The sequence below is a fragment of the Choloepus didactylus genome, chromosome 3 (assembly GCF_015220235.1).
Source record: "Choloepus didactylus isolate mChoDid1 chromosome 3, mChoDid1.pri, whole genome shotgun sequence".
In the NCBI taxonomy this organism is placed as follows: domain Eukaryota; kingdom Metazoa; phylum Chordata; class Mammalia; order Pilosa; family Megalonychidae; genus Choloepus; species Choloepus didactylus.
The window spans coordinates 184,196,505-184,212,715 of NC_051309.1; the positions used below are offsets into that span (position 1 = coordinate 184,196,505).

Here is a 16,211-nt window from a genome sequence, read left to right on the forward strand (position 1 = left end):
CAGGGGAATTCTACCAAACTTTCCAGAAAGAACTGACACCAATCTTACTCAAACTCTTTCAAAACATTGAAGAAAATGGAACACTACCTAACTTATTTTATGAAGCTAACATCAATCTAATACCAAAAACAGGCAAAGATGCTACAAAAAAGGAAAACTACCGGCCAATCTCCCTAATGAATATAGATGCAAAAATCCTCAACCAAATACTTGCAAATCAAATCCAAAGACACATTAAAAAAATCATACACCATGACCAAGTGGGGTTCATTCCAGGCATGCAAGGATGGTTCAACATAAGAAAATCAATCAATGTATTACAACACATTAACAAGTCAAAAGGGAAAAATCAATTGATCATCTGAATAGATGCTGAAAAAGCATTTGACAAAATCCAACATCCGTTTTTGATAAAAACACTTCAAAAGGTAGGAATTGAAGGAAACTTCCTCAATATGATAAAGAGCATATATGAAAAACCCACAGCCAGTATAGTACTCAATGGTGAGAGACTGAAAGCCTTCCCTCTAAGATCAGGAACAAGACAAGGATGCCCGCTGTCACCACTGTTATTCAACATTGTACTGGAAGTGGCAGCCAGGGCAATCTGGCAAGACAAAGAAATAAAAGGCATCCAAACTGGAAAAGAAGAAGTAAAACTGTCATTGTTTGCAGATGATATGATCTTATATCTGGAAAACCCTGAGAAATCGACGATACAGCTACTAGAGCTAATAAACAAATTTAGCAAAGTAGCAGGATACAAGGTTAATGCACATAAGTCAGTAATGTTTCTATATGCTAGAAATGAACAAACTGAAGAGACACTCAAGAAAAAGATACCATTTTCAACAGCAACTAAAAAAATCAAGTACCTAGGAATAAACTTAACCAAAGATGTCAAAGACCTATACAAAAAAAACTACATAACTCTACTAAAAGAAATAGAAGGGGACCTTAAGAGATGGAAAAATATTCCATGTTCATGGATAGGAAGGCTAAATGTCATTAAGATGTCAATTCTACCCAAACTCATCTACAGATTCAATGCAATCCCAATCAAAATTCCAACAACCTACTTTGCAGACTTGGAAAAGCTACTTATCAAATTTATTTGGAAAGGGAAGATGCCTCGAATTGCTAAAGACACTCTAAAAAAGAAAAACGAAGTGGGAGGACTTACACTCCTCGACTTTGAAGCTTAGTATAAAGCCACAGTTGTCAAAACAGCATGGTACTGGCACAAAGATAGACATATAGATCAATGGAATCGAATTGAGAATTCAGAGATAGACCCTCAGATCTATGGCCGACTGATCTTTGATAAGGCCCCCAAAGCCACTGAACTGAGTCATAACGGTCTTTTCAACAAATGGGGCTGGAAGAGTTGGATATCCATATCCAAAAGAATGAAAGAGGACCCCTACCTCACACCCTACACAAAAATTAACTCAAAATGGACCAAAGATCTCAATATAAAAGAAAGTGCCATAAAACTCCTAGAAGATAATGTAGGAAAACATCTTCAAGACCTTGTATTAGGCGGCCACTTCCTAGACTTTACACCCAAAGCACAAGCAACAAAAGAGAAAATAGATAAATGGGAACTCCTCAAGCTTAGAAGTTTCTGTACCTCAAAGGAATTTCTCAGAAAGGTAAAGAGGCAGCCAACTCAATGGGTAAAAAATTTTGGAAACCATGTATCCGACAAAAGACTGATATCTTGCATATATAAAGAAATCCTACAACTCAATGACAATAGTACAGTCGGCCCAATTATAAAATGGGCAAAAGATATGAAAAGACACTTCTCTGAAGAGGAAATACAAATGGCCAAGAAACACATGAAAAAATGTTCAGCTTCACTAGCTATTAGAGAGATGCAAATTAAGACCACAATGAGATACCATCTAACACCGATTAGAGTGGCTGCCATTAAACAAACAGGAAACTACAAATGCTGGAGAGGATGTGGAGAAATTGGAACTCTTATTCACTGTTGGTGGGACTGTATAATGGCTCAGCCACTCTGGAAGTCAGTCTGGCAGTTCCTTAGAAAACTAGATACAGAGTTACCATTCGATCCAGCGATTGCACTTCTCGGTATATACCCGGAAGATTGGAAAGCAGTGACACGAACAGATATCTGCACGCCAATGTTCATAGCAGCATTATTCACAATTTCCAAGAGAGGGAAACAACCCAAATGTCCTTCAACAGATGAGTGGATAAATAAAATGTGGTATATACACACGATGGAATAGTACACGGCAGTAAGAAGGAACGATCTTGTGAAAAATATGACAACATGGATGAACCTTGAAGACATAATGCTGAGCGAAATAAGCCAGGCACTAAAAGAGAAATATTATATGCTACCACTACTGTGAACTTTGAAAAATGTAAAACAAATGGTTTATAATGTAGAATGTAGGGGAACTAGCGATAGAGAGCAATTAAGGAAGGGGGAACAATAATCCAAGAAGAACAGATAAGCTATTTAACGTTCTGGGGATGCCCAGGAATGACTATGGTCTGTTAATTTCTGATGGATATAGGAGGAACAAGTTCACAGAAATGCTGCTATATTAGGTAACTTTCTTGGGGTAAAGTAGGAACAGGTTGGAAGTAAAGCAGTTATCTTAGATTAGTTGTCTTTTTCTTACTCCCTTGTTATGGTCTCTTTGAAATGTTCTTTTATTGTTTTGTTTTGTTTTTTTTTCATACAGTTGATTTAAAAAAGAAAAAAAGTTGAAAGAAAAAAAAAGGAAAAAAAAATATGTAGTGCCCCCTTGAGGAGCCTGTGGAGAATGCAGGGGTATTGGCCTACCCCACCTCGATGGTTGCTAACATGACCACAGACATAGGGGACTGGTGGTTTGATAGGTTGAGCCCTCTACCATAGGTTTTACCCTTGGGAAGACTGTTGCTGTAAATGAGAGGCTAGGCCTCCCTATATTTGTGCCTAAGAGCCTCCTCCCGAATGCCTCTTTGTTGCTCAGATGTGGCCCTCTCTCTCTAGCTAAGCCAGCTTGAAAGGTGAAATCACTGCCCTCCCCCCTACGCGGGATCAGACACCCAGGGGAGTGAATCTCCCTGGCAACGTGGAATATGACTCCCAGGGAGGAATGTAGACCCGGCATCGCGGGACGGAGAACATCTTCTTGACCAAAAGGGGGATGTGAAAGGAAATGAAATAAGCTTCAGTGGCAGAGAGATTCCAAAAGGAGCCGAGAGGTCACTCTGGTGGGCACTCTTACGCACAATTTAGACAACCCTTTTTGGGTTCTAAAGAGTTGGGGTAGCTGGTGGTGGATACCTGAAACTATCAAACTACAACCCAGAACCCATGAATCTCAAAGACAATTGTATAAAAATGTAGCTTATGAGGGGTCACAATGGGATTGGGAAAGCCATAAGGACCACACTCCACTTTGTCTAGTTTATGGATGGATGAGTAGAAAAACAGGGGAAGGAATCAAACAAACAGACAAAGGTACCTAGTGTTCTTTTTTACTTTAATTGTTTTCATTTTAATTATTATTCTTGTTATTTTTGTGTGTGTGCTAATGAATGTGTCAGGGATTGATTTAGGTGATGAATGTACAACTATGTAATGGTACTGTGAACTATCGAATGTATGATTTGTTTTGTATGAGTGCGTGGTATTTGAATATATCTCAATAAAATGAAGATTAAAAAAAAAAAATGGATAAAACAAAAAAGTTCCAAATCTGGCAGAACTAAATAATCAAAGACATTTAGTTTTTTATTCTGTGAATAATAATTTCTGTTATTTAGAGGCATATAATAGATCCCTTCATTTGGGGATCTCCTTAAGTTGGTTCACATTAGACTGAGCCTCCAGGTTGTTACCAACTGTACAAAAATGAAACAGCTCAACAAGTTAACTATTTCAAAATCCCTGGAGAATAAGTACAGGAACAAACAGAGAAATTGCTTTAATCATGGGGAACAAATTGCTTTATTAATAATCTATGAAATTATTATAGAAGTTTATAAATTATAATCATATATTATATAATTAATCATAGATTTTTATAAGTGAGGCAGAAATATATTAAACACATAGTATCTGCATTGAAAAAGAGTCTTAGTTCTCAAAAAACACTGGTAAAACTAGACTTTAAGGATAACAATACCACTTTAGACATCATAGGAAAAGATAGAATTTGATTGCATATAAAAAGACAAAAAAAGGGAGAAGAAAAAATAATCACATTCCCAAATGATACAAAATATTTGATAAAACTTGAAAACACACACTTTGGTAAGTTTGTACTTTCCAAGCAGGTAAGATTTGGGTTAGTTATTGTAGAATAGGCCAAATTATGCCCAAGTCATTCTTTATCATTCAGGAGGTAATTAATTTTATTTAATATTAGAATAAAATTAGATTACTAAAAAGTATTTAAGTCTACAGTAATACAGAATTGGAAAAAGTGGCTCTTACTGAATTACTGATATGTGATAGGAAAAACTTCTGCATCTCAAGAGACTGAAAAAGAAATCAAGAAAGCCAGGGGAGAATATATATGTCTAGATAAAACAAACAAAGTAAATTCTTATTCAAGTCACAACTTTTGAGGGAAAGAAATAGGCAAGAATGTTAATCATTTGACCTTGACAAGTTTCTACTGTGTAGCTAAATACCAAGACTTATGAGCATAGGTCAGGGGAATACACAGTTTAGACTTGTTGATTACCACTTTATTCAATGATAAAAATTAAAATTATAATACAGAGGTATGACAGTATATTCATTTGTTTTTTACTGCTATATAACAAATTATCACAAATTTAGCAGCTTAAAACAGTTCCCATTTATCATCTCACAGTTTCCCTGGCTCAGGAGTCTGTATATGCATTAGCTAGGTCCTCTGCTCATGATCTCACCAGGCAGAAATCAAGGTGTCAGCCAGGGCTGCAATTCTCATCTAAAAGCTAGGGATCTTTTCTGGGCTCACTGGTTGTTGGTTGAATTCATTTCACTGAGGCTTATGAGTGAGGCCCCCATTTTCTTGCTAGTTGTTGGCCAGAGACCACTATCAGCAACTTAGAGGTTGCCTACACTTCCTCGCCACATGGCCCAGGCAATTCAAAACATGGATGTTTGCTTTCTTCCAGGCCAACAGGAGCATGCTTTTCTGACTTCTTTTCCCCTTTTGGTCTGTTACAATGGAGTCTTATATAATGTAACATAATCACAATACTATCCCAACACCATTTGCCATATAACATAACCTGATCAAAGGAGTTACTATACTATCATATTTATATTCATAGGTTCCACTCACACTCAAGGATAGGGAATAATACAAGATGTGTACACCAGGACTCAGGAATCTTGGAGACCATCTTAGAGACAGAGATATGCATAGGATGCTATAGGAGCAAAAGAGGAAATACATGACTTGAACTGGCAGAACAAAGAAAGGGAAAGTAAATTAACGTAAGAGTGAGTCCTTGCTAGCCAAGTTCCAGGCACTGTTCTCAGAACTTTTCATATTTTCTTTTTAAGATGAAGAAGCCCAAGCTCTGAAAAGCTAAGAAACGTGCCAAGGTTATACAGTCTGAATCCATCAGAAGGTGACAAATGAATTAACATATCTAGATTAACGGTTATTTGGGTAAATGGGTGGAGGTGAGGGTGAAGAAGGAGGGAGAGAAGGGTTGTTTCAAACAAAGGTGCAAAGACGTAGATCCAGCAAGTTACAAGTAAGGAAACCATAAGTATGGTCTTCAGTTCAGCATGACTACATACAGTGTGTGGTATGAGCTTGGAGAGACTGAGAGGGGACAAAATAAGGTGGCTTTTTATGAAAACTTTATTGTTAAGGCTACAGAAGGATTTTAGGCAGGTATATGACAACTTTTATTTGATTTTAAAAACATTCCTCTGGCAGGAATGGTGTGTCATAGCCTTCATATCAAGCTTTTTAAGTAATTTCAATAGTGTCACATATTAGTTGTCAATACGAGTTACATATAAAATACATGCAGGAAAGATAATTTATAATAGATGCTGGAAAATTCTAGATAAAAATTAACCATACATCAAACGCACACACATACAACACAGTTTTATACATTTTGAAGAGTAAGGTGAAACTGGAGAAAAAAGTAGCAGTAGTTTAACTATTGGCATCAAATGCCTACCTTTACTTCACCACTTCCACCAGCACTTAGCACATTTCTCCATCCTTGCTCCCTGGCCCTATTTATTCTCTCCAACTTTGAAAAAAAGAAACAAATAAAACACCACTTCACATATTTAATATAAAATGCATGAAATACATTTAGCAATAAAATGGAAATCGGTATATTCCTTTAAAAAAAATCTGTGAGGGAAGGGTGAAGAATATGCCATGGAAAAATGGATTATCCTCTTACCCTTTCCTTTTCTTGCCTTTTCATCTGTTCAGCCTTCATAAAACTAATCTGTAAACAATTTTAAAGACAAACTTCTTAGTACTCTTAAAACTATTATCTACAACTTGGAAATGAACAAAAATAAAAATAAAAACTACCTGATCCTTTTGTTTCTTTTCTTTTTCATTAAATTCCAACCTTCTCTTTCTTGGTGCTTCCTTAAATAAAAAAAGAACATTTTTATCAATAATAATCCTACTTTTTCTAATCTCATCAGAAAAGTTAGTACATTAATGGCAGGGGTATGCCCAGGGAGGTTTAAAAAAAATAAGTTGGAGGTATTTGGTTGAAAGAAATGAGGAAAGGTTTGGAGGTTTTATATTGTAAATTTTTGTTTCTTATTTTACAATTATTTTTGCAAAGCTTTAAAATAAGCAGACAGATGTCTTTATACCTCAAACATTTTCCTCCTTTCTTCTCCAGGATTCATTTTCTTCACTGGAATTTGATGGGCCTGGACAAAAGGTAAAACTACAAATTAGACAACGATTCTGAGGTAGGACTTGAAAATTCCAAATTTATGGAAATGTAAAAAGAAAAAGATAAAATTACTACTGTTGTAACCCTCCTTCAAAACATACTATCCCTAAAAATAAAGAACCACTATAATGTCTGGTATGCTGTCTGTTAAACACAAGAAAACATTAGATTCAAAGAATCAAATTCAAAGGGTTCTTCCCCAATTATGAATTAAGTAGCTTTGTGCTCAGATGTGGATATTATTTTTAATATTTTCTAATATTATGAAAATAGAATTTCATCTTAAAAGCCCAACAATGAAGAGAGACAATTTTTTAAAAATCAGTTACACAATATATGTTCAATATATAAAATTCAAACAAGGGTAAAAATTATAGTCTTACTTCACTCTTCACCCTCTAGAGGTAACCACTGTTAATATTTTCATGAGTATCCTTCTAGACAATGTTTTATGTACTTATATACATCTATGTAAATATACAAAGAATTTTAGCTTTTATGCTTATTACATAAAATTAATGACAATGTGTTATATATCAGAAAAATGCTGTATTAACAATGTGACTTCATGTTTATATTGATGGTAAGCAAATTAACTGTAATATTCAATATTATAGATATGATTAATTTCACCATATCTCTAAGGACAGACTTTGAGTTAGTTCCAGTGTTTTCCTACTCTATATGCTATAAGGGACTTCCTTATATATACTCCTTTGTGCCATATACGAGCCTTTTAGAAAGGCAAAATTTTAGACATGGAATTATATAGTAAACATATAATTTAAATGTTGAAATTGCCCTTCCAAGTGGCTGCATCAATTTATACTCCCATCAAAAAACCCATTTCCCCACATTTTCATAAATATTGGCTATTATCAATCTATCTTGAATTTCTACTTCTTGCAAAGGCTGAAAATATTTTTCAATTTACTAGGTATTTATATTTCTTCTATATCCTAATTGTTTATCTAATTTCAGGGTTGTTCAATTTTAGAAGCTCTTTGTATATTATAGAAAATTAGACTGTGTCTATTACAGATGTTACAAATATTTTTCCCAGTTTGTCTTTCATTTTTAATTGTCGTTTATTGTATTTTTCACTGCACAAGAGTTTGAAGTGTGTATGTTGTTAAATCTATCAATCTTTTCCTTTATGGTATCTGCATATACTATCTTGTTTAGGAAGACATTCTAGAACTCAATAACATATTTTCATTTTTATATTTAGATCTTTACTGAAAATATATTTTTGTTTACAGAATGAGTTAAGAACCTAATTTAATTTTTACTCTAGTAAATCTAATTTTCTTATAAGCCTTTACTGATTGAACCATTCATTTGAATTTGGATTGCTTCATTTATCATATAGTAATTCTCCCACCCCCCACACTGGGTCAGTTTCTGAATTCTCAGTTCTGTTCTACTTATCCATGTCTGCTCCACCCCACTCCCTTTCTCAAACTTTGATATAAAGTCACATACAGAAAAGCAGATAAAACATATACAGAGTTAAGCAAATATAAAGGATACACCCATCTAAACACTACCCAGGTCAAGAAATAGAATAGTGCCAACACCCAGAAGTCCTTCATGTGCCCTTTCAAAATCACAACCTCCTAGCTCTTCCACAAAGGTAACCACTATCCTGACTTTCGTGATAACCATCGTCTTGCTTTTCTTTATGGTTTTACTAATTTAACTTGCCTTCCTAAACTGGATAGTATTTTTTTCTGTTTAAGAGATTTATATTATTGGAATTGTATAATATATAGTATGCCGGTTTGGATGTATTATGGCCCCCAAAATGCCATTATCTTTGATGCAATCTTGTGGGGGCAGACTGATAAATCTTTTTGATTAGGGGGTGACCTTCTTATTGGATGTTTCCATGGAGCTTTGACCCACCCCACTGTGGGTGATGACTTTGACTGGATAATTTCCATGGAAATATTACCCCACCCATCCAGGGTGGGTCTGAATTAAATCACTGGAGCCATATAAATGAGCTGACAAACAGAAGGAACTCAATGCAGCTGTGAGTGACATTTTGGAGAGCAACTGAGAGTGACATATTAAAGAGAAGCTGCAGCTGAGAGACATTTTAAAGGCAGCCATTGGAAGCTGACACTGACATTTTGGAGAATGCCATCTTTGAAACGCCACCTGGGAGCAAGCAGATGCCAGCAATGTGCCTTCCGAGCTAAAAGAGGTTTTCTGGACGCCAGTGGCCAATTGTTGATGCCTTACCTTGGACACTTTATGGCCTTCAGACTGTAACTTTGTAACCAAATAAATTCGCTTTATAGAAGCCAATCCATTTCTGGTATTTTGCTTAACAGCAGCATTAGCAAACCAGAACATACAGTCTTTTGTATCTTGCTTCTTTTGCTCAACATTATGCTTTTGAGATTCATCCATGTTGTTGTTAAGAACTACATCTGCTTTCTTCATTGATATACATATAGTACTTTCGATGTTGATTCCTTATACAACGATCTTATACTTTTCTCATTAGGTCTGTTCTACAGAATTCTGGGAGTTTTGTTGTTAAATTTTTTTTTCTATTTCATTTTCTAGCTGATTATTCAGTTTGCATGTTACTCTTCTATCAGGCTACTTTATCAAATTCATTAATAGTTTTCTGTTGCTTAATTAGGATTCTCTAAGTAACGTCTATATTTTCTCTTCTCTCCCAATAGTTATGTCTCTTAATTTTTTCTCTTTTTAATTGCATTGGCTAGGACTTCCAAGATAATATTAAATGATAGCAACAATAGCATATATATGTTCCTGACTTTCATGGTAATGCTCCCAATTTTTCATCATTATGCATAATACCTGCCATAGGTCTTGGGTACATATACTATATCAAGTTAAAAACTCTTTTACCTCCGGAATCAAAGATTTTAAAACAAGAATTAGTCTTAAATTTTATTATTCTGCATCTACTGAGATGATTTATATATCATTTTCTTCTCTAATCTATTAACTGTTAATACAGTAAAATGACTAATCAGTTTCCTACTGTTGAACCATCCCTACATTCCTGGAATAAACTCTACTTGATAATTAGTAAATTACTCTTTTGACACACTATTTAATTTGATTTGCATTTTTAAATAAAAATCCTTCTTAGGATTTCTGCATGTAAGTTCATAAGTAAAACTGACCTATGGTTTTTTGTTTTTTTTTTGTTTTGTTTTGTTTTTTATCCAATTTTGTAATCAAGGTTAACTCTAATACAGGATCAATTTTTCAAAAAATTCAAAATGCAATTCCATAGATGAAAACAATAAAAATTGTTTATACAAAACAAGTCATCTATCATGCACCAGTGTGTACATTTTCAGCTACCTTAGAGAATATATTTTAAAGGAATACTGTACAAAATTAATTAACCTAGGTGGGGTTTCAATACAAACAGAAGATGCTACTTTAAAAAAATTACTTTGACAGTCATTTACATTATTATTAAAATAAGTTAGCATTTAATTAAATTATTAAAAGAGGTCTCCAGTAACAATTCCATTTCAAGAGCAACTATATTTTAGAAAAAACAATGTTATGAAATTACTTTTATATACCACTCATTGCTTCATTTTCTAGATTTAGCAGAATGACCATAACAGATAAGAATTAAAATTCTGAACCTGAGAGGCAAATTCAGAATATTAGAAAATCAACATGACTTCCAAACAATATGAAATTAGTGGAATTTATTTCAGAAATGTCACTGTTACAATATCACTCCGACCATATACAAAAAAGAATTCCTAGAAAGAAGACAAAGGTTTACTTCTACTGAAAAAAATTTCAGAGAGATATGCAAAGCTTCTGCTTACTTTAAAAACAGAACAATATAACTTTAACTATATCTCCCTCTTAGGAAATGCAACTACTTTAATGCACACATTACTTAATATAAGTCCAATAAAACGTTGCTACTTACAATATGTAATACCACCCCATAAGTTGATGAAGTTACAGAGTGAGAATAATCACTTTCTTATGATGTACCATGGGCATTTTAATTAAATGGCCATCATAAACCAAATCAATTTTATTGATACAATGTTTTAACTCAACACTGTATCAGCAATGTGATAAGTGGTGTTAAATCTCATACCTGGTTCCTCTCTCATAATATATAAACTAAATTCTGAACTTATTTCCTAACAATATAACCCAAGCAGTCTTGCTTCCAGGACTCCCAGAATCATCCCACCCTCTCAGTGCATTATTAGTTACCAATTTTTAACCTCTAACTTCGGTTAGTTCTTTCAATTCAACTTTCTCTTAAGCTAACCATATATCTCACCACTGAATTATTTGATGAGATAAAGAGTATACTAAAATATTTAAAGAACAGTAGCTTTCAAATTTTTTCCATAAGCAACCAACAGTAAATAATATATTTCACATTTTAACCCAGTAAAGGCATGTACGTGTGCTCGCACACACACATAAGGTTTCGTAAAATTCTATTATGTGTAATACTTTGCTATTTTCTGTTCTATTACTTTTAGAAAAAATTCCGGATTTTTATTGTACTAAAATGATTTTGCTCGTTCTGGGAATGCCTAGGAATGACTATGTTCTGTTAATTTCTGATGGGTATAGTAGGAACAAGTTCACAGAAATGTTGCTGTATTAGGTTACTTTCTTGGGGTAGAGAAGGAACATGTTGGAAGTAAGGTAGTTATCTTAGGTTAGTTGTCTTTTTCTTACTCCCCTGTTATGGTCTCTTTGAAATGTTCTTTTACTGTATGTTTTTATAATTTATTTTTATTTTTATTTTTTTTTAGTTGATTTAAAAAAAAAAAGTTAAAAAAAAAACGAAACAAGGAAAAAAATATGCAGAGCCCCATTGAGGAGCTGGTGGAGAATGCAGGGGTATTGGCCTGCCCCACCTCGATGGTTGCTGATGTGCTCACAGACATAGGGGACTGGTGGTTTGATGGGTTGAGCCCTCTACCACAGCATTTGCCCTTGGGAAGACTGTTGCCGCAAAGGAGAGGCTAGGCCTCTCTATAATTGTGCCTAAGAGCCTCCTCCCAAATGCCTCTTTGTTGCTCAGATGTGGCCCTCTCTCTCTAGCTAAGCCAACTTGAAAGGTGAAATCACTGCCCCCCCCACCCTATGTGGGATCAGACACCCAGGGGAGTGAATCTCCCTGGCAACGTGGAATATGACTCCCAGGGAGGAATGCAGACCCAGCATCATGGGATGGAGAACATCTTCTTGACCAAAAGGGGGAAATGCAAGGAAATGAAATAAGCTTCAGTGGCAGAGAGATTCCAAAAGGAGCCGAGAGGTCACTCTGGTAGGCACTCTTATGCACAGTATAGACAACCCTTTTTAGGTTCTAATGAATTGGGGTAGCTGGTGGTAGATACCTGAAACTATCAAACTACAACCCAGAACCCAGGAATCTTAAAGACGATTGTATAAAAATATAGCTTATGAGGGGTGACAATGGAATTGGGAAAGCCATAAGGACCACACTCTCCTTTGTCTAGTTTATGGATGGATGAGTAGAAAAATGGGGGAAGGAAACAAACAGACAAAGGCACCCAGTGTTCTTTTTTACTTTAATTGCTCTTTTTCACTTTAATTATTATTCTTGTTATTTTTGTGTGTGTGCTAATGAAGATGTCAGGGATTGATTTTGGTGATGAATGTACAACTACGTAATGATACTGTGAACAATCGAATGTACGATTTGTTTTGTATGACTGCATGGTATGTGAATATATCTCAATAAAATGAATATAAAAAAATGATTTTGCTACCACTAACGGAGAGCAATCCCTAGTTTTAAAACACTCAATATAAAGAGGAGTTCTGGGAGTACTATTGCTGAAGCACAAGGAAAAAATGTAACGGTAAATTATACTCTTCAGAGTATAACGAACATGTAGTTCATGTTTCAAGGTATGTTCTATATATGTTGAGATTAAACTAGTAGGGAATGTTACCTAGGAGCTTTGTAAAAATACATATCCTTCCAAACAAAGGAATATTATTTGCCAATAAAAAGGAATAAAGTACTGAGGCATGCTACAACATAGATCAGCCTTGAAAACATTATGGTAAGTGAAAAAGCCAATCACAAAAGACCATGTAGTGTATGACTACATTTGTATGAAATGCCCAGAATAGTCAAATCCCTATACAGAGAAAGCAGATAAGTGGCTGCCTAGGGCTACTGGGTGTTGAGAACCAGGTAGAAATATGGAGTGACTACTAATGGGAACAGGATTGCTTTTTGGGGTGAGAGACATGTTCTAAAATTGACAGTGGTAATGGCTGCACAGGTTTGTGAATAAACAAAACATTATACCTTTTAAATGGGTGAATTACATGGAATGTAAACTATATCTCAATAAAACTTTTTAAGGAAAATATATATTCCCAAGAGCTGCTGAATTATACTCTCTGGACACAGATCCCCAGATTCTGTATTTTGACAAACTGCACAAATTACTCTTATGCAGCCGTGCTAGCACCAGTCCCAAAATCTGGGAAGCACAAAACCAAGAGTACCTCTTTGTTGCTCAGATGTAGCCTGTCTCTCTCTAAGCCCACTTGACTAGTAAACTCACTTTCTTCCACCCCTACGTGGGACATGACTCCCAGGGGTGTAAATATCCCTGGCAATGCGGTACATGACTCCCAAGGATAAGCCTGGACCTGGCATCGTGGAATTGAGAAAATCTTCTTGACCAAAAGGGGGAATAGAGATGAAACAAAATAAGGTTTCACGGGCTGAGAGATTTCAATTGGAGTTCAGAGGTCACTCTAGAGGGCATTCTTATATACTATATAGATAACCCTTTTCAGTTTTTAGTGTGTTGGAATGGCTAGAGGGAAATACCTGAAGCTGTCAAACTGAAACCCAATCTTTGATTCTTGAAGACAATTGTATAACTGTGTAGCTTACACAGTGTGACTGTGTGATTATGAAAACCTCGTGGCTCACACTCCATCCATCCAGTATATGGACAGATAAGTAGAAAAATGGGAACAAAAATTAAATGAAAAATAGGGTGGGATGGGGGAGAAGGAACATTTTACGTGTTCTTTTTTACTTTTATTTTTTGGGGGGGGGTTTCGGAAAATTTTCAAAAATTGATTCTGGAGATGAATGCACAACTATGTGAATAAGTGATTGTACACTGTGGATCATTGTAGGGAATGTGAATATATCTCAATAAAACTGTATATAAAAAATACATAGGACTGTACAACACAGTGAACCCTATTGTAAATGTTGAACTAAAATTAATAGTACAGAAGGAAAGATAAAGACTGGGACTGTATAACTCAGTGAAACCCAGGGTGCTCAAAGATTGTGACAAAAGGTACAAATATGTTTTTACATGAGGTAGAACAAATGAATGTCAACATTGCAAGGTGTTAAAAATGGGGTGGAATTGGGGGAAAAATACAGTCAAGGCAAACTAGAGACTACAGTTAACAGAAACATTGTATTATGCTTCCTTTAATATAACATAGGCAATACACCAAAGCTAAATGCATATGGGGGGAGGACATAGGGGAAGAGTACAGGACTCTTGGCATTGGTGATGTTGTCTGATTCTTTATTCTACTTTAGTTTAATGCTGTCTTTCCTTTTATTGCTTCCTAGCTGTCATGGCTTTTTTTCTTTTTCTTTTTTTTTCCCTCCCTTTCTTTTTTTCTTTTTCTCCTGTCTCTCTACCTTTTTGACTCTTCCTCCACCTTTGTGGAAGAAATGGAGATGTCGTTATACAGATAGTGAAGATGGTGGTAAACATATAAATACATGACTATACAGGGAACCACTGATTGTTTACTTAGGACGGAATGTATGGTGTGTGAACAAAACCGTCTTCAAAAAAAATGGGTTGATGAAGAAACCTTGAGGCACTATATTGAGTGAAATAAGACAGACACATGAGGACAAATATCGCAGGGTCTCAGTGATATGAACTTATTATCATATGTAAACTCACAGACATGTAAGTTCTCAGGATATAGAACAAGGCTAAAGAATGGGGAGCAGTTGCTTATTATGAGCAGAATGTTCAACTAGGGTGAACTTAAACATTTGGAAATGGATAGAGGTGATGGTAGCACACTGTGAGAATAACTAACAGTGCTGAATGGTGTGTGAAATGGTGGAAAGGGGAAGCTCAGTCACATATGTCACCAGAAGGAAAGCTGGAGGTTAAAAGATGGGAATGTATAAAACAGTGAATCTTGTGGTGGACAATGTCCAGGATTAACTGTGTAAATATTAGAAATTTCTCTAATGAACTAGAACAAATGTATGGCACTATAACTAGAAGTTAATAATAGAGGGGCATATAGGAAAAAAATGTATACCTATTACAAACTATATACTACAGTTAGTAGTATTTTAACATTCTTTCATCAACAGTTACAAATGTACTATATTAATACTATGAATCAATAATGGAGGGGGGTTAGTTAGGGGCATGGGAGGATTTGAGTTTCCTTTCTTTGTGTGTCTTTATTTCTTTTCTGGAGTAATGAAAGTGTTCTAAAAAGTGGAAAAAAAAAAAAAAAAAACTAACTGTGGCGATGGATGCACAGCTGTATGTTGGTACCATGGGAAAGTCATTGCACTCTTTGGATCTTTGGATAATTGTATTGTATGTGAACACTCTCAATTTTAAAAACTGGAAAAAAAAAGTTAAGGTAGGGCAAATTTTCATCTTAATATTGGATATCTACTAATCCTTAAAAGATGTTGGAGCTGGGATTTGAACCAGAATTTGATTCTGAAGTCTCTGTTTTTCTTTTCTCTCCATTAAAATGTCTTATATAGATAAAAATCACAACAGTAAAGAAAAAAAATAATAGTACAGTAAAAGTGCTGGAGGTAAAAAAAATTAATAGTACAATAATAAAAATGTTCTTTCATGAATTGAAAAAAAAAAAAAAACCTAAAGAATATAACACAATGATTGTTGAACAAGAACAGAAGTTGAACTAGGATACCTACACAGGTTTAGGTAAGTTACATGAAAGATTGTATTCATCTTGATATCCCACACTGCCTTATGTTTAAGATACCCAAATATGTATAAAATGAAAACACCAAGTTTTTCCTCTGAGATCACACAGGTATTTTCTGAACACAATTTCAACATAGAAGAGAAAAATATAATAAAACAAAACATTATCTATACTAGAAGAACTGTTTTGCTTTGTATTACTTTTTTTAAAACTGGAGCCAAAATACTGAAATGTAGCCATGGAACTCC

At 34.9% G+C, this 16,211-nt stretch overlaps 1 protein-coding gene across 18 annotated transcripts in view; it reads right to left on the reverse strand.

Annotated features, from left to right (window-relative positions):
• Positions 1-16,211, reverse strand: part of NEK1 (NIMA related kinase 1) — a 351,041-nt gene that overhangs the window by 216,209 nt on the left and 118,621 nt on the right. For 16 of the 18 annotated variants that reach the window (XR_005215994.1, XR_005215995.1, XR_005215996.1 and 13 more), the window contains 4 exons: positions 6,848-6,907; positions 6,552-6,611; positions 6,415-6,462; positions 6,181-6,255 (listed from right to left, as the gene is read on the reverse strand). The exons of 1 other annotated variant lie outside the window; for it this stretch is intronic. Coding sequence is in view for 14 of the 17 variants with exons in the window: in XM_037830993.1 (XP_037686921.1) it covers positions 6,181-6,255; positions 6,415-6,462; positions 6,552-6,611; positions 6,848-6,907 (243 nt within the window). In the remaining 3 variants the exon portion in view is untranslated. The remainder of the gene's footprint in view (positions 1-6,180; positions 6,256-6,414; positions 6,463-6,551; positions 6,612-6,847; positions 6,908-16,211) is intronic. One more of the 18 variants, XM_037830988.1, reaches the window with a different exon arrangement.